At 39.1% G+C, this 19,621-nt stretch overlaps 1 protein-coding gene across 5 annotated transcripts in view; it reads right to left on the bottom strand.

Annotated features, from left to right (window-relative positions):
- The window catches only part of DCLK1 (doublecortin like kinase 1), a 314,118-nt gene that overhangs the window by 46,745 nt on the left and 247,752 nt on the right, over positions 1-19,621 (bottom strand). For 2 of the 5 annotated variants that reach the window (XM_081814824.1, XM_081814826.1), the window contains exons 6-7: positions 16,912-17,006; positions 1,196-1,283 (exon numbers count right to left, since the gene is read on the bottom strand). In XM_081814824.1, coding sequence (XP_081670950.1) covers positions 1,196-1,283; positions 16,912-17,006 — 183 coding nt within the window. Of the gene's footprint in view, positions 1-1,195; positions 1,284-8,036; positions 12,990-16,849; positions 17,007-19,621 lie in introns of those variants that run through there. The other 3 variants (XM_081814825.1, XR_014143709.1, XM_081814827.1) reach the window with 3 other exon arrangements.

Below are 19,621 nucleotides of genomic sequence, written 5' to 3' on the forward strand. Positions count from 1 at the left end.
TTTTTTTTTTTAAAGATTTTATTTATTTATTTGACAGAGACAGAGATAGCGAGAGCAGGAACACAAGCAGCGGGAGTGGGAGAGGGAGAAGCAGGCTTCCTGCCGAGCAGGGAGCCCGATGCGGGGCTCGATCCCAGGACCCTGGGATCATGACCTGAGCCGAAGGCAGACGCTTAACGACTGAGCCACCCAGGCGCCCAAGGGATGCTGATTCTTTAACAGTGGCTTGATCATACCAGTCTTATACTTTTCTAAATACTTTCCCATAATTGATTTGAGCCTGAAAATGACCCCCAGGAAGGAAGCAGGCATATATTACAATCTTACACAATTTTATAGAAGAGGAACTAAGATGTAGAGAGCTGAAGAGGCTTATCCCAAACAGTCCAATGAGGGGAGTCTGGGTAACTCAGTTGGTTAAGCATCCAACTCTTGATTTCAGCTCAGGTCATGATCTCAGGGTCCTGAGATCGAATCCTGTGTCAGGCTTTGCGTTGGGGGTGGAGCCTGCTTAAGATTCTCTCTCCCCCCCTTCCCCCTCAACCCCACTCCTTGCTCTCTCTCCCTCTCTGAAAAAAAAAAAAAAAAAGAAGAAAGAAAGAAAGAAAGATAAAATTGAAAAAACAAAATAAAACCAAAAACAGAACAATTCAGTGAGTTAGTGAAAAAGTCAGTTCTGGAATCCAGGTCATTTTGACCCCATCACAGAGAAATTCTAAAATGACCTAACTTAAGGTACAAAGAATATTTTTGCAATTGCCATCAAGTAATTCTTTTTGTAAAGCCGTACTTTCACATATTGAGTTCACTTTAGTTAGAGTACATCTGTAGAGCTGTAACAGTCAATCAAGAGAGTAAATTATCTTTAATATACTGAAAATGAACAGAATTTGGGAAGACAAAGGCAGCAATTACTTCCTGTTGTTTTCAAAGTAGGCAATAGCTGGCCTTCTTAGAATACTTATGCCCTCCGAGGATGTGAAATATCTCCAACAAATTAGGCTAATTCCCTCTTCCTGTTCCCATAGAGTAGATATGATCCCTGGGGGAAACCATATGCAATCCTATCCCTATAAGCTGCTTTAGGCTTCTATTTCATAATGCTGGAGAAGTTACAGTCTCCTGAAGTAAATTTAGCCAACTCATCCTCTGCCCCCTGTAAGACTTCTCCTCAGACACCAAGTCCCAAGCTCACCACCTTCTCCAGGCCCATCGTTCTCGTCCATTGAGCTGCAGACTTTGGTGGATGCAAGGGAAGTAGAGGAGCCTCCATGTTGAGAGCTCTGTAAGGGAACAGAAACAGGGAATAAAAACACTTGGTCAGAGTGCCAGTCTGCAGATGCTAGGCCCAGCCCAGAATCTTGGGGGATAACTGCACCCATCACCAGGGAGGATTTGGTCTTAACACTCAAAAGGGAAGGTTCTTAAGACTATCCAATTAGGGGCGCCTGGGTGGCTCAGTTGTTAAGCGTCTGCCTTCGGCCCAGGTCATGATCCCAGGGTCCTGGGATCAAGCCCCGCATCGGGCTCCCTGCTCTGAGGGGAGCCTGCTTCTCCCTCGCCCACTCCCCCTGCTTGTGTTCCCTCTCTCACTGTGTCTCTCTCTCTGTCAAATAAATAAAATCTTAAAAAAAAAAAAAAAGACTATCCAATTAGATTACTTCTCTTTCCCACCCTATTAACCAATAATAGATGGTTTAACTGTGTCAGGATAATCATTCTAAATTTGGATGTTCCATGACTATTTGGTCTTTTTTCTCAAAAATCAGCATTCCTTAGCTCACTGTTTAGGTTTGTCAGATTTTAAGCATCTCACCTCACTTTTCCACAGTCTATCTGCAAACAGGCCTCAAACATGGTGCCACTCTGATCTCATCCAAAATATTTTCTATTCTTACCATAGAAAAAAAAATTCTCTTCAGTTTGTTTTATGGATTATCCTAAAAGAAAAATACTGAGGCTTACCACATTCTTGGAGAAAGGTTAAAGAGTGGGTTTGTTAATTCCACTTGAGATTGAGACACAAGCAACTAAGCAGGTTATCGATATGTTAAATGTTACAAAATAAGGCTGAGGCAAGGACAGGAATTAAAGCCTAAGCCTGGTGATCCCCTTGTATTTTTGGTGTATTTTGACCCAAGACCAATGAGAGCAGGCAGGATAACAACTATATGACAAAGCTCAGAGGATGAAACAATACCAAATATTTAGTACTATGATTAGCTACGGGGCAGTACTTTAACAATGAACCTTTCCATCTCTGCTTCTATTCCTTGAGAACACAATTTGCATATTTCAATGCTATTTCTAAACAGTGAACACAGCTTGTCCTAAAAGATCTTCCTTCTGTTTCCCTGGGTTTATCCACTCGGTTGGCCTGATGGGAGCGGGAGGCGGTGAGGGGGCAGCATTGGCTCATGGTGCTGGCTGTCTGTGGAGCAGAGAGAAGGGAAAGAGCATCTGTAGTTGAATTGATAATGAAGAGGTGGCGAGAAGCCAAGTTGACCTATTTTTCCTCTGCTTACCTGTTCCCCTTCAACCTCCTCCCCATTCCATCCAGCCTTAACTGTACACAAAGTAGGAAGAGAGAGTTTTATATATTACCCCCAACAGTATCTTGCATAGAAAAAAACAAAGATTTTAGTTTTCACCAAAAAGATGAATATCATTGGGAAAATGTTACTTAAATCATTGCAGGGCCATTTGAGTCCACTGCCTGTTTTCCTGGGTGCAGCTAAGATACGCATGTTCCATTGGACAAGTTCACCAAAGCTGACTGTTGACATTGGGGTGAAAGTTAAATTCACAGCAGGGATGCATCTGCTTCCTTATAGGACATCCTACAAGTTTTGTGGTTACTCTAGTCTACCCCTGAATGACACATAGTTTGTGTGCTGTGTCCTTTCTTTTCCCGTATCCTAAGAATCTGCCACCCATCAGTCTGGTGACTTGAGCGGTTCTTTTCATCCTTTCTCATCCAGCCTCCCTTTGAGATGAGCAGCACACATTTACCCTCTCTCAGGCTAGAAAGAGGGATTCCGATTGTGACCTTGAAACAGTTTTCTTTTGGAGTGACACTAACTATGTGGTCATAACCAACTCTGTCGAAGGTACTGTAAATGTATGAGCTTCTAAGTCGTGCTCTGCTGACTTTTACGGATGTCTGTTTGTGAAAACCTTGTATTTGTAATATTGGAACACAAGGCTTAGACAAGGCAGATTTATGATGTCCATGTCTAGAGAAAATAAACATTAACATTACCACATCTGAGGGGAAGGTGTGTGTTTTCCAGAAGGTGAGATCTTTTATCCCCTGTGTGATTGCTTTTGCTGTAGACATAATGTTGTTCCAAGCAGAAAAGCGGTAAGTAAATGTCTAAAATGTAGACCTTCTCTTCTGGGCTTTCTGATCCTTGAATTTCTTCCAGCAGCATCGCAAGTGGTGTTTAATAATGTAGACACATTGTGGTTTGGGGTGGCAGGTGCTGTCTTGTCATATGGTGTTTTAAATTTTAGAATACAGAGACACATTCTTTCATCAAGTGCTCGAATTAATAGACGAGTAGCGTGTTTCCTAGCAAAGATGTCCACATTTATGTACTCGATTCCAAAAGCTTGTTCTTTTAATAAGAACATCAGATACTCAAAATAGAACTCTGACCCAGAGTATATGAAAACATCTTTTAAACTGTAATGTTCGATCCACTTACTGGATATTATTCACAAAAGTGCCTTATCAACTAACAAATTGCATTTTCAACAGTGCCACCAAACGTCTGATGCCCTGAATGCTTGCCACAATGTCAGCTGTGTTTTCTCTGCCTTATGGACAAAAACCCCTCAAGGTTTTAGGCTCTGGTTAAAAAAAAAAAAAAAAAAAAAAGTAGGATTAACAAAGTTTGCTTACGTTTAGAATTGCTTATTTTCAACTTTAGGTTTACAAATGTCCCCCCAAGTAATTTCCAATTTCATGCTGAGGGTAACAGACCATTTCAAGAGAAAAAATTTATTTCCTTACAAATAGAAAACAGAGTGGAAAGTAGTCATTTTATTTATTATGCTCAAATACAGTAAAATAAATGTATTAGATTCCTAATGGCGTTATCCCTTCTTTTTCCCAAAGAGGTAAGATAGTTAACATTATACACTTTTCCAAGACAATGATTATTCATGGCTTCAAAGAATTTCAGAGATTGGAGTAGACTTTAAATATTACCTTTCCACCTTACTTCCATCCAGAGGCCAAATTCCCACTACAAAAATCCCAGCCATTTAGTCAAATAGCCTCTGTCCAACCACCTCCACTACTGAACACATTATTTCCTGAGATGGCCCCTTAACTGTTGATATGAGACAAAGAAAGTTCTTCCTTATGTTAAAATGATGTCCTTCTACATTTTCCATTTATTGGTCTTAGCTCTCACCTCTGGAGCTACCCAGTGCATATGACAGTGCTCCAGGAATTTGGAATAGCTACTGGACTCCTTCTTTTCTTTTTCAATTTGGATATTCCCAGTTTTTTGGTTTTTTTTGTTTTGTTTTGTTTTGTTTTTTATTGTTCTTCATAGAATAGGGCTCCATGACCCTTTAACCATCCTGTGGATACACTCCAGTTCTCAATATCTCTAGTTAATGCTAGGGCTCAAGAGAAATGTAATATTCTAGGTGTACCCTGACCGGCACAGAGCAGAGGACAGAGCTTCTGCCTTGCGAATGGGATAGTAATGCACTTAAAGATCACATGGGCCTAGTGATAGATAGCACTGTAACTTTTTAGCCTAACAGTATGTCCGATCTCCCTAGTCTGTATTTGGGAGTTTGGTGTTTTGGATCGAGTCTTAAGACTTCACATTAAATGTCATGCTTATTACATTGATATCCTTGCAGACCGTTATTTTTTAGATTTTCCTTTTGTCACCTAATGTTTTTGCTCTTCTCTCCCAGTTGAAGTGATTCAGTAATCATCATGGCTCTTTGTGTATACTAGTTACTAATCCTAAATATACTAATTTAGACAGTGCTGGAACACACTGATTACTGCCCATAAGTCTGATTGAAGGATTTTGAAAATAGTAAAGGGAAAATGTGTAAATTCTTGCTCTTTAAAATTAACCCAAAGAGATTAATCAGCCTTTATTTATGACCAACAGAAGCTGAAAAGCCCACTTGTATTTTTGCATGCTTACAAGTGAAATCAGTTTGCTTATTTGGTTTTTCTGAACAGATAAACCATTTTATAGTGTATATAATGATAAGATTTTGTGTTTGCTTCAGTTTGCTAATTCTAAGGCATCTGGGTGGTATAGTACAGAACATACAGTTATTTTAGAATTTAATGCAATTAGGTGCTCTAAGAGACACTGTGACATTTGAAATGTTATCACCTCCAAGCAGATTTAATGGGAACCAGGTGAGCAGGCTGCTGGCACCTGGCTGCTTTTATGACACACCTTCATAAAAGTACTGCCCTAAGTAAGAACACATCCTAAGTGTAGCTACTTAGCTTGGGATCACATAACAGATGGAGAACATATCACACTTTTTGAAGTAAATGAGAAAGCTGACATAATAGCTCTAACCACATTTTACCAAGATGTAGCTGATGACTATGTAGTTAAAAACAGTTCATTTAAAATATAATGGTACTAGTTACCCCTGCCATTTGTATTAATGGTGTCACTCAACTGAGGACTACACTGAATCAAGTTTTCAAAAATATCCAATTAATCCAACTGATCTACATAAGGTAGAAAAATCTCTCCAGATAACTTTAGCTTTGACTGGATAATCGTATCACTTCCGCTTCACATTCTATCTTGGCACACAATTATTACTTTGTTAATACTGATTTGAAAATTGTAAAAAAAAAAAAAGAACTTACAAATCAAGTGGCTCAACTTTAGAAAGGAAACACAACCAGTAAATACTTAACAAACTCAAACTACTGTCTTGGTGATCTTGACTTGAGGTCTACAGAATCTCTAAAGATGACCACCTTTAATAAAAAAAAAAAATTAAATCATACTCTTGGTGTTGAAAGCTTGAAACCTGAGGATTCTATGTGTGTCTAGAAAAAGCCACACATTCATTTGCTTTCCAAGTGCGTATAGAACAATAAGCTGGTGACATCAATCTATAATAACTAATAAGGTTCTATTATGTGAAACAAGGCAAAGGGAATTCCTTTTTCCAAATCCTTCTGTCTGCATTCTTCATAGCATGTTTAGCCCAAATACAGTTTATGGCATAGGTAATCACATGCATAACAAGAATCAATATTGAAAACTGTAAAATATTATCATAAAGATTTGGTCAAAGTTTTTAAAGGACTGGAGAATGGTTATTCATGAAATTCGTTTACTCAGAGAAAGGAAAAATGAAAATGGGAATACTGGCATTAAATTGATGTTAGTGAAGCCACCCACATGTTTAGTTACAACTTTGTTTTATCAGGCAGCCCTCTTGGCCTCTTACGTCCAGTCTCTATACTCACTTAGGCCAAGATCTATAAATTCAAAATCTGCACCATTTGTCCTGATATTCCCATTGTGTCTGGGAGAGGGGGGAAGGGACACAATGTCTCTTCTTAGGAATTACTGTTCATGAAATCATAGCTTGGAAGGGGACCAGAAAGTCATCTAGTTTTTCACCTCTTGATAAAATAATTCCCTCTGTGATTTACCCCTCAAATGAGATTCCTAGTCTGTGGGAAGGGAGTTCACTACTCTTCCAGGCACCTGCTATACTTTATATTATTTTATTTTTTTTTTAAGATTTTTATTTATTTATTTGAGAGAGAGAGCATGAGAGGGGGGAGGGTCAGAGGGAGAAGCAGACTCCCCGCTGAGCAGGGAGCCCGATGAGGGACTCGATCCCAGGACTCCAGGATCACATCCTGAGCCGAAGGCAGTCACTTAACCAACTGAGCCACCCAGACGCCCCTATACTTTATTTTAAACTCTACTATGTTAAGAAAGTATAAACACAATTGGGAATTTTATAAATTTGTAAACATTCCTTCCAGTTGTACCATTATTGCTTTGGACAATGGTTACATTTAGGTTATCATGGAAATAATAAAGAGAACTAACTAAAGCAAACTATAATTTTAAGGTTAAAATGAATCTACCAAAAATATTAGATTTAAAGCTAGAATTTTGGACTTCTATAATAATTTTAATATAAAATATTTTTTCTGGGCGCCTGGGTGGCTCAGTTGGTTAAGCGACTGCTTTCGGCTCAGGTCATGATCCTGGAGTCCCTGGATCGAGTCCCGCATCCGGCTCCCTGCTCGGCAGGGAGCCTGCTTCTCCCTCTGACCCTCCCCCCTCTCATGTGCTCTCTCTCTCTCATTCTCTCTGTCTCAAATAAATAAATAAAATCTTTAAAAAATATATATATATATATTTTTTCTAACTAAGCCAGCAGAATTGTCTATATTCCCTTATACCACATTCTGAATGAAACAAAATATAGATTTTTGTTCTAGATTGAAGTTGGGTCATCAAGTACTTTATTATCATCACTATTTTATTATATATTTATTTTATATATTTATTCAGTGGTTTTAAAATAACTTGTGTACATGCCCACCTACATGTATCTACATGATCATTCCCCCCACCTTACAATTAGATGACCTTGAGAAAAATGCCTTCAAATCCAGGAGACAGCTACTATGTCTAAAAAATGCATGTTGATTTTTTTTTCAATCAGTTGACCATTTGTCTGACAAATTCATCCTTAAGACAACCCTGAGAGAAAATGTATTAATAATTTTCATAGAAGCAGCCGAAACAGAATTCTTCATCAGATAGTCCTTTTTTGTTGTATTGCCAGTATTTTACACTTTAGATGGCATGGGAATGCCATTCTGCAGTATCTCAAGTATCAATTAGCTGACGCTAATTATATCACAAGGCCATACATAACCATCGTTATGAAAGTAACTGAAAGTAACCGTTACCCCTTACAGTCATTTCAATGTCAATGTCTACTTATAAGTTTTCTGAAAGAAACTCACTGAACAACATAGGTGGTTTTTCCTGTTTATTACATAGTTATTCTAAGGTGGTAAGTGTCACAAAGTTAACTTTGAAGGGAATAACATGGTCCAGTGGGAAATACAAGCTATAACATTTTACAATAAACCACAACACAAAGTGATGGAACTTTCAAAACTGGGTAGTGCAATGAAACATCTCATCATTTAGCTCTATAAAACTCTGCGGATGGCCTCAATTGATGGATTTTTAAAATATAGTGCTGTTTAAAACATTTTAACACCAAATGCTCTTTTTAAGAGAATATACATCCAAGCAACTCAAACTGTATGCAGAAAGTATGTCAAATTCTTTGTAAAAATTTCATCCAAATTTACAATATTCATAGTGTATTTTGAAGTAAAAATTCCTTAGAACAGATAACTCAATTCCTTGCTTGTTGATGAATATAAACTAAAAAATACACATCGCAAGAAAATTAGCTTTCGTAGGTCTTTGCCTGTGACCTTTCAGATGCCTATTATCCTGGCTTCAAAACTATTTCTGTGGCCATATATAATACAAACACCCATGTACTACATGCACCATTTATACTATCTTGGAATTTATCCATCATCCCTACTAAAATGAACCACATTTTAAAGACACGATACATCATGCACTCTTGAAAATTACAGCTAGGGCCTCAGATTTCCTATCTTTTCCACATGCATTACAAGCACAAAATTACAAATATTTTTTAGCTGACAGTATAACAAACTGCATCAGGCAACTGGTATACTGAATTCAATATATCTCTCATTTTTACACTACATTCTTGTGGGATATTTCAAACAAATATAGTTCTCACATGCACGATTAAAGATGCTAGCAAGGCTAATGCAAATATGTATAAATGGGCAAATGTATGCATATACAGTAAATTCATTCAATTAGCATTTTCAAGTGTGTATATATCTATACAGATGTATACACACGGATAGCGAGTATAGGAAGGTTACTACTGAAAATATGTCAACAGTTAGAATAGTGTTTTGAAAGAACATACAAAAAAATTACCTTACAGGTTATCTGGCCTTGTTACCAACTTACTTCAAATCGAACATAGTTTGGATTCTTTTATATTTGTGTTTCAATACAACACTCATCTACTCACAACTCTATAAATCAGTATTTCATTTTTTAGTGAATATTGATTGACAATCAAAACATGTCACCAATACAAACATGTTAGGGAAACGTCAGTGATAGGATTCACCCATTTTGATAATTGAATGTCAAGACATAACAATATAAACATCAATTTTGTGCTTATGTATAATAATTAACACAATATTGGATTTGTTTGGATTTCACATTTTTTGTGTATCTGGATTCCATTTTGTTTGTTTGTTAAATAAATCAGTACAGCTATTTGGAACCATTTTGCCTTACTAGTTTAGCATACTAATTTAGCATACTGCTTTTGAACTTAAAAACGCCCCAACTAATACATCACATTTAACAATTTGTGACATGAAGGTTTTACATACAATTCCACAAGCGCCAGTAACTCATAAGGCTGTGTCACAAACACCATATTTTACTATTTACGGTCTATGAACATACACAGATACTTATATAAGCACACCCATATACACACTGAGCCCTGAAAATTTACACAGACACCCACACGCCTGTATAGATATATGGCCACATATGAAAAATTTAGCAGTCCAATAGCTCAACACATGGGATTATTTCTCAAGAATATTATTCTCTATTTTCATTAAGAAATGTAGCATTCAGGCTTCATTGTTTTTAAATGGGGAACGAAAAAACAAAAACAAAAAGCAAGCCCAATCATGTATAGATTTGCAATGGATGCAACAAAATACCCCTGCTGCTTAATATAGGGAACACATACCATACACAAATGTTGGTTCAAAATGTTTTTAGAAGATATTATTTGATTTTTTAATATTTAGATGAGCCAATATAAGAACACAGGGATGTGTACAGATGGGTGGACCTGAAAGGCCTTAAAAGCCTTTGATGGTATAGAAACACTGTGGAATCCCCCCCACCCCCCCGACTTGACCGATCAAGCAAGACAAAGAAGAAAAAAACCACGCGGCTTTCAGAACCAGTCTTCTGAGTGCACACCAAACTTCACACTTGATATACTATTGATTTGCATTTTCTAAAATGCTGAAAGCAAGGAAATACTTATCCTAGCTTTTTCTATGATGTCTAAGGGAAAAAAAGTGAGTGCAAATGAAGAAGTATCAAACTTTTGACTAGAGCACAATGTCTTCATAGCACATTTAAGGTTTATCATAAGGACAAAAATGCATGGCTTTTGCTGGAGCTCTTTCGTGCTCCGTAGAACCATTTTAAAGTTCAGTGCCTAATTTTTTAAAAAGAATTCTGTACATAAGTAAATCTTAAGTGACTATAAATCATCAATTTGATTCCACCAATGAACCGAAAACTTCTGGTTGTTGCTAAGAGGTTTTTTTATTATTATTATTTTTTTTAATTTCTGCTTTAGTATAATGGAATTAGGCTCTGCATAGAAAGAGATCTCAAAGTCTATAAATGGTGTGTTGTTTCAATCTCCGAGGGACTTCAGTTTCAAAAAGTAAATGATATATATTGCCTCTGAACAGTCCTTTAATAAAAGTCATATGTTCAAAAGATTAAATGCTGTGGAACAGCATTTCCTTTGGAACTGCCTAAATGGAAAGTTGGCCATGATATCTATCGGCAATTAGTACAAGTACAGTTTCTTTTTGCCATGTCTAAACAAAGCCATGGGCTTCATATCAATTGGCACTATCTGCCACTTATCCAGAACAAATAGCATTTATTGGACCTTTCTAAGCAGTACTTGTCCCTAAGATTGACAGTGCAGGGAAGTTAAAATTTTTGGAATTTATTTTTGTTCTGGACCATCTGACCCCACCAGATTTAAGTTAACGGTTCCACTGCTTTCTTTGCATTTTTGACAGTTCAGTCAAATACATACTGATCTTTTATGGATTCAACTGTATTAAGTAATGCATTTTACAAAGACATAACTAGAACAGACACCAGCATAGGCAAGTCCACAGATGTTTACTGTTTCAGCTAAAACAAAGCAGCCTTTTGATCTCAGCAGGAGTCTCTGTTCATTTCTATTGGAAACAGTTTTAAAACCTGAAGTCTGGAACAGGTATTATTATGAACTGTTCTTTCAAGATGGAATGATTCAGTTTGCGGTTCGAATAACCTGCCAGAGAAGTGTCTTTCTCTCCAACAGACAGGATAATGAGGCACTAATTATTATAAGGCTAGGTTTTCAGATGCTGTTAGATTGCCTGGACTCTTTTCTTTCTTTCTTTTTTTTTTTTTTTTCCTTCTTTTGGTTGAAATGTTTTATTCACTTGGAAAGTGAGATGGTAACATATGTAACTATAAACCAGATGGTAAAATTTGATAGTTGAGCAATTTATCAAGGAGATAAATTGATACCATTTAAAACAGTATATGACAATTGAATTTCTCTCCATCTTGAATCAAACATTTTGTTCTTAAATTCAGTTTTCAAGTAAAATTTGAAAAAAAAAACCTCAAGGAAAGGCCTCCAAATGGCATCATACATTTTTAATTTATCACCTACTGAGATATGTCAAGCCTGTAGAATATCAAAACCATGCTTCACAAGTCTTAAATTGTTAGTGTTTGAACTAGTAAAACTAAATGATCACTAGCGTATGGCTTACATACAATAGACCATACACATTAGATTAATTTTTAACATTCAGATTTTAAAATAATTATTTTATGTGTAAGCAAAGCTGACTATGACTTTTAAAACAGAAGACGAGAAGGGCAGAATTAGTAGGTTAATGTTAAACAGTGGGTTATAATCATAGACTTACTTGGTTAACACAAAAGGAGTTTTGCATATGAAAATTTCCAAAACATCAGGACTTCTCTGTGTGGAGATTTGGATATTGAGGGCCTGATTTACATAGCAGCATTTAAGAGAATTTTGCTTTTAAATAGATTCTTCTTAGAAGAAATCCAGACACAATTTTTTTAGGTCTGTGTGTTTAAAAAAAAAAAAAAGTTTTCTAGTTTTAGCCTTTTCACATTTGAAAAATTACATATATGGTTGTAGGGAGGAATTATGTAATTTATAGCAATGCCACTGAACAAGTTCTTCATGTTGGTATATCGGTTAAGCTATATTTATGCTGCTTCCAATGAAAAGGTAAGCTTAAGAAAATTTACTTGATGAAAAAAAACAAGGAAAGTTCCTAACGCCTAATGTTAGAGTCTTCAGGAGATGTGTCCTTGACATGAGTGTTTTTCCTCAGATATATTAACCCACAAAATGGTAAGTAGCTTTGTCTACTGTCCAGGAAGAAAAAAAAAATCGACTTGAGTATTTTTATTATTTTGCAATAGAAGTAGCTTTAAAAAATCAGCAATCCAAATTTTCAAAAGAATGTAACTTTTAGAAAAAAAAATATGTTTGCTGGTGCCATTTTAATTCGCTTGACCAAAAGGACAGAAAAATTGTATCTATTTGTCTACTTATGATTAAATGAAAACCTCATCTGCAGAAATTATGACCCTATATTGCTATATCATTAGCTTGTTCTTATACTCAATCTTGGGTCCATATCTGAAATTCATCTAAAGCCAGGCCTTGGAAAAAAAAAAACCTCAGCAATCGAGTCCCCCAATCAAATCAATGTAGGAAACATACATATAAAAAAATCTTCAAGGATTAGCATCATGAATATAAAATGCCTGTATATCTACTTTTATATGATTTGAGTTCATAATTTCAAGGTATGCAAAACTCTTTTGTGTATTTTGCTGTTAGACTTTTCTTAGGAAATGTGAAACACCTTCACCCAATCACAAACCATATACATTGTTCCATTGTCTCTTTTACACTGAGTCTCCTACTGAATCCAAATCATCCGAAGAGATGGGGCGATACAGGTCCTGTAAGATGAAGGGCGGTACAGATTTGTTTACTCAGCTTTCTTGGGTGCCCTGTGGCTCTCTTAGGAATGGAGCAACAATGAATGAGCATCCTTGGTTTCTAATGTCAGCAGACCTTTTAGAGTCTCCAAAGTTGGGTCAGAGGAAAGGTAATAACTGAGAAACCATTTAAACAGACATAAATGGTGCTCATTTTGCCTTATTGGCTTGAACTGCTTCCGAGCTATTGCCTTCTGTGTCCTGTTGAGTTTTATAACCCCTGAGAGCCGTCCATGCCAACTCCACTACTACATGTCTAGGCAATTCTTCCTTGAACATTTCCTTCCTTCCTTGAAGAGGAATGTGCTTACCTCACAAAATAATGTGTCAGGAACCCCAGAGGGCATCCAGCAAATTCTGGTCACAGAGCAGTAACCCAAGTGTTGCGTTTGCATACCACATTAACCCGACAAAAACTGCCTCTTCAAAGTTTTATATTTGGAAGACAGAAAATAGGCAAGCTGACCTCCCCTTCCCTTCCCAATGTTCTTCCGGTTCTCCCACCGCTCACCAATCACCTCCTTTTTTCCTCCCTCCACCCCTTTCTGCTAGGAGATCTCTCAGTTGGTAGCCAGGCAACCAGCTCAGATCTGCAGACGGTCTAGAATCCTGGCTTCTTTTCTATTTTGTACCACCTACTCCTCACATCATCTGACTGATAGATAATCTACACAAGTCAGCCATGTGGGAGTATAATGGGGAGCTTCATTCAACCTACACACCACAACACATTTCTTCCTGATGTATTAAGAAATAAGACCTCAAAAAGTTCATGGATGGAAAAGATCCTCTAAGATCTGCTTCTGTGACCAGTTAAATGCTTCTAGGCAGCAATTTAAATAACAGTGTTTTGGAAAAATAGGGAGGTTGTTTGGTACATTGCCACCAATGCTTTTATGAAGAAAAATATCTGGCCTGCAGACTCTTAACTGTATATGACTATTCTAAAATACCAAAAGCTGTAACATAAAAATATGATTTTAAAGGAAGGAAAAAGGCTGATTAAATCATCATAATTAACATAAATAAAAATATAGATTTTCTTAATTGTGAAGAAAGTGGTCAAATGTCTTGCTATTCCTTTAAAAATTAAAAAGAATGTTCTTATTTTTTAAAACGAGGTAGGCAGTGTAAATGTGTGTGTGTGTGTGTGTGTGTGTGTGTGTTTGTGTGTGTTGGGGGGCACAGCCAACTCATTTTCCTGGCCACGTTGCTAGGCAACCCAGAAGGAAAAATAGAACTAGCTACTGTTTTCCAATTTGCAATAAAAAGAGTTAATTTATTCTTTGAAGTCTCTTCTTTTAGCACTTGCCATCTTTCACTTATTTCAGTATTTCCTGCATAGGAGTATAGCCAACCATTTGAGAAGAACATTAACCAAATTTGAAACAGGATCAGTTTTTAGGGATATTCTAGGCCCATTTTAACTGGGAGGGGTTATTTGATGCAGTTGCCTCCACACCAAGATGAAAGCTTCTCTCGCTAAAGCAGCTGGGAATGTCTCTGTGCATTGACATGGTACATGGATGGAGGATGTTCATTTACGGCCTAAATTTAAAAGCCTGGAAACTGAACCATCTCTGAATTATCCAGTGCTCTATTTACAACATGTGCTTAATAAATGTTTTCAGATGACGATAAACCCTTTGTCTCCCTGAAACAAATGGGATTATTTTTCCCTCTCAAGTAGATGCTTGCATTGGTAGTTTAAAAGACATAGTGAAGAATCTACAAGAGAACCACCCCTTATAGTCATTTCCCAAGTGCTGGCGATGTTCATTATAGAAGCCATCGGCCACACAGCTGCTAGTCACCGGATAGAAATTTTCTGCCTCATTTGGACAAAATCATAGTGACGCCAAGAGTACAGAGGGCAGAAGAAGCAAACTCTAGCCTCATTCTGCCAACACAAGGACAGTTGGGCAAAGCACTTTATAACCCCACAATGGAGGTCTCCACAATGAGCAAGCAGGGAGAGAAGCTCAAATCTATGGCAGGGACTCTCAGTCACCACAATTTAGTCTCAGCAACTAAGCATGAGCTTAATCCTGAATCTGAGTTTAATTTGCTCAAAGGATGGACAGGGATTACTATGCCAGATGTACTAAAGCATATACGTCAAAAGAGAGAATATTCTCGGAAAGAGCACTATCTGCTATATATGGCTGCTTCCATGGAAGGGGCCTTGCTGGGTGGCATTTACTAGAAAAGAATCACCCTCCTTCCCCTTCCACCACTCAAGGATAGACACTTAGGGGACTCCATAAATTCGGCCAATTCTTCTTTTAGTAGTTCACTAATGATTCCTGTACTTTAAAATGCCAAATTAGACTGTGGCCAATAAGAAACTAATAGTGAAAACACTCAGATGGAATAGAACTATCGGGTTTTCTACCTGCAAAGAGTTTTTTCCAACTGAGACTCAGAGAGGATAACGGACTTACCGAAGATAACACAGCCATTTAGTGGAGGAGCCGGTGCCAAAGCCTAGGCCTCATCAAATAATCTAAACATGCTACACCTGGTGCCAGGAGGCTCTGTGGAGAAAGACAGCCAACCTGACACTGGTGGGCCAGGCGCCAAAGGGAACGGGGTCCGACGGAGTCCCCTGCCCCCCCCCCTGCTTTTAGACAGCGGCACGTGGACGCAACCTTGCAGGGGGCTTGACAGGAAGAGCTTCCATCTTGGATGCAGTTTAAAGTTATGGAACTTAGAAGTTTCATTTTAAAGCACATAATAAAAGAAACCAAACTAAGAATCCAGTCTCTGAGTTCAGAAGCCTCCAAGGAGCCCTTGCTTATTAAGATGTTCGGTGAGCACCATCATAAAGCCTCCTAGGAGCATGTACTCCTCTCCACCGTGCTTCTGAAATCCGGACAGTGGAAGGCCCTCCCTTCCCTCCTCTGCACCTTCCTCTCCTCCCCTTCCCACCCCTTTTATTCCTGCCGTGGTATTACTGGGAAAGACAGACAGTACAGGTTGGGAGGGGATAAGAACAGTATTTCTTTCCCATCCCTGAACATGGAGAAACTAACACTGTTTCCAGTAACTTTCTGACTTTGGTCTCCAAGCTCAGTCAACTTCTCTAGTATTATACAAGAAGCTAAAAAACAAACAAACAAACAAACACAAAGCAAGTAGTGATGAAAGAGAAGGTGCTCGATGTGGGTTTCATTCACAAAAATACATGTCATCTGTACCCATCCCCTGTGCCACGGACCCTAAGCCGCTCCGGACCACCATTCTGTGCCAGAGAGCAACTCCCCACCATAACCCCCTTCTCCGAAAGGACACTTTTTTTTCCTTTTCCTTCTTAAGGAAGGCTGATGGTCAGCGATGAGGTCTAATGAAACTCATCACAACTAAGCTTGCAAACTAGTGCCAATAAAGTCTTTGCCCACTCAGGACTAAAAGAGGTGGGGTATTTAAAAGTGAGGCAGCGGGGCGCCTGGGTGGCTCAGTCGTTCAGCGTCTGCCTTCGGCTCAGGTCATGATCCCAGGGTCCTGGGATCGAGCCCCGCATCGGGCTCCCCGCTCGGCGGCGAGCCTGCTTCTCCCTCTCCCACACCCTCGCTTGTGCTCCTGCTCTCGCTAACTCTCTCTCTCTGTCAAATAAATAAATAAAATCTTTAAAAAAAAAAAAAAGTGAGGCAGCAACTGTTGATTCTTCTCAGAGTTAAGCTATGGACACATACAGAGAAAATAAAAACCCTGAGCTCTAGCAAAGAGAAACCAGTCACTGTAAGTGACCCGCCACGGTCACCGCCCACCCTCACCTGGTTATTACTTAGAGACAAGCAGTGCTCCTGGGAGCTGGTCACCTGTGTCATTCTGCAGGGAAGCTCAGGCAGGTCTTAAACAAGGAGCTTGCTTAGTTCCTTACCCTCTGCTTCCGCAGGCTTCCCGGGCTGGTGGGTGATGGGCTTGGCGACTTGCCCGAGCGTGGAGTAGACAGCTGACTACCAGGGGTTCCATTAACTAGAAGCAAAGAATCACACAGAGAAAACACGGCTTGTTAAAAAATTTTTATGACAAATCGGCTTCTCCGAGAAACAAGCAATTACAGAGGGACGTTCGCTAAAATTCTAGACACCTTTCTATCTGTGGTCCTGAAAAACAGCCTCGGGGAATAACCTTCTTCAGAAATGCACGGTTTTGCTAATCCATGCTACATATAGCATCAGGCGACACAAAAATGCTTAAAAATGTACTTTGGACAACTTTCCTCATGAATTTATGAACAGTGCCTTTAACTGTGCCGATAGATTTTAGCCATGTGGTTAAGGTCCTGAGACATTTTCAACGGGATTCGTCCTTAATTCTGTAGTTTAGCTTCCCAGCACCACCCAGTAGGAGTAAATATTAGCACAGCTCACAAGTGATTTTCCCAGTGCCTTGTTAAAAAAGACCTCTATCTTTTTACAGTTAAGAACTCACTTCTAGAAGCTCCTGTATCCACTTGTGCCCTATGTATCCCTCTGGCCTAACTCTGAAGGACCTGCCTTCAACGGGACAAACTAATTGGCACAGACACTCAGGAACTCCTTACAGTCTGTCTTCATTGCTACTGAAAAGAAAAGCTGCTTTCTGATAGGTTTAAATCACTGGAATTCTCCCGGACTCTCAAGACTTTTATACAGCATGATCGCTAAATGCAATCAAAGCCACAGAACTCAAGTACAAGCAATTCTTTTCTCGGAGTCACATCACCTCTCGGAACTGATAACACACTCTGGAGATGTGACTTTATAAAGATATATAAGGTTGCCACTCTATCAGCCATAAACAGGACGACATTTTCACATGTTTCATATCCACAGTCAATGAAGGAGAATTAGCCACGAGATACACACACATTCTTGAGGGCGCACGAGATACATTTTCCATGAAGGAGAGCAATAATGCATTGAACTTACCTTCTATGAGTTCTAACATGGACACAGTCTTAGTGTTTAACCTGGCAAGAGCAAGAGGCGAAGTCCCCTCTCAGCACTAAGCCGAGCACCCGCGGAACTGGGAAGCAGTTGGATTAGTTAAGGCTAAGGCTGCTCCCAGAGCAGGCTGAATGAGATGCAGGATTCATCAGCAGATGCCTTTTCTGCGTAAGGCTGACGTCTTCCAAGCAGCAGTGGGAGGTGCGGGTTCTGTCTTAGGCTACATCAAAGGTGTCAATTAAGCCTCATGCCAAAGCAGAGACACTGCAACCCCCACCCCCGACACCACTGCCTCCCGGAAGCCGAGCCCTCTCCTACTTTGCTCTGAATCACAATGAAGTGCCTGGGGGGCAAGAGGCCCAATGACTCATCCGAATATCAAAATGACAATAACTTCCAAAACCCGGTGACTACCTGGGTAATAAGTACACCCTCACAAAATTCAGTGGCCTGGTACAATGTTGATTGGGTTTTCGCAAACAATGTTGGCACAAAAACTTAGGAGTGGCCAAGAGAGTGGGAAGCTCCTTGTTTTGTCATCTTCTCTAAAGACCTTTTAAAAAATGTCACATAACCCATGCTACACTCACGTGTCGTTTTGCCTTTGAAGTGTATTTAGCGACGCCTTCGAAACAACAACAACCAACAACGTGGGGAGGGGTGCAGATTAAAGTAGGAAGCACTGCGAAGGCTTTAATTTGCTTGCATTGTGCTCAGGCCTCTTCATACTGGACTTCCTCCAGCCTTTGGCTTCTATTAGGGGCGGGCTCAGACACAGGCAAGAACTGAGGAACTGTGGGCAGAGGCAGAATCTACAACTAACAAGGCAAGAGATCCCTCCGAGAAAGACAGGTTTTATGAAAGTCACATTTTCTTTGTCTACTTCTCCACTTGACACATACAGGCTACCCAGACTGGGGAAAAAAAAAGAGTAACCTGGGAAGCAAGCAGAGTATTAACATTTTTTACTTTTGATTCACTAAATTTATAAAGCTATCGGAAAATGAAGAAAAAAAGAGAAAGTGGACTCCAGGATGACAGCCTTAGCCTTTTCCAAAAGCAAAACAAAACTACAACATGTTTGCATTTGGTAAGTACCCGTTCTGTGTGCATCTCAGTTTATCAAAGACTTATTTTCTATGCACCAGTTAATGCACTTAATTAAGCCTTTTACAAGTACACTTATAAGCATATATGTATACATTAGCTCATTTAACACAATTACTATGAGGCAGGCAGTATTCTTTTACAGAAGAGGAAACTGAGGCATAAAATGATAAGCAACTTGACCAGCAAAGATGGGGACAGAGCCCCAAACCCAAACAAGACAACCAAGAATCTGCACTCTTCACCACCACATTCCCTAGGGTGCCAGCCTGCTAGCCTGCAGGGAAATCAGCTAACTAAGCTAGTAATCACAATAAAGTATTTTGAGGAGGGAGGTTTTGGGTGTTGCCTCTGAAATCCTAACATACTATGGGGTCAAAGTCGCCCTACACCCTATAGAGAGGGAAAGGGAGCCCAACCTAAGTATTAGTAGGATTTTGCAGGTTAAAGTGGGTAGGGCACAATGAAGGAAAAGTGTTCCAAAGGCCGGGGGGGGGGGCACCTGTTTTGTGGCTGGGCACAATGTGGTGCATTGAAAAGACCTAAAGAATT

This window comes from Leptonychotes weddellii, chromosome 3 (assembly GCF_054177405.1).
Source record: "Leptonychotes weddellii isolate Sample4059 chromosome 3, ASM5417740v2, whole genome shotgun sequence".
NCBI lineage: Eukaryota > Metazoa > Chordata > Mammalia > Carnivora > Phocidae > Leptonychotes > Leptonychotes weddellii.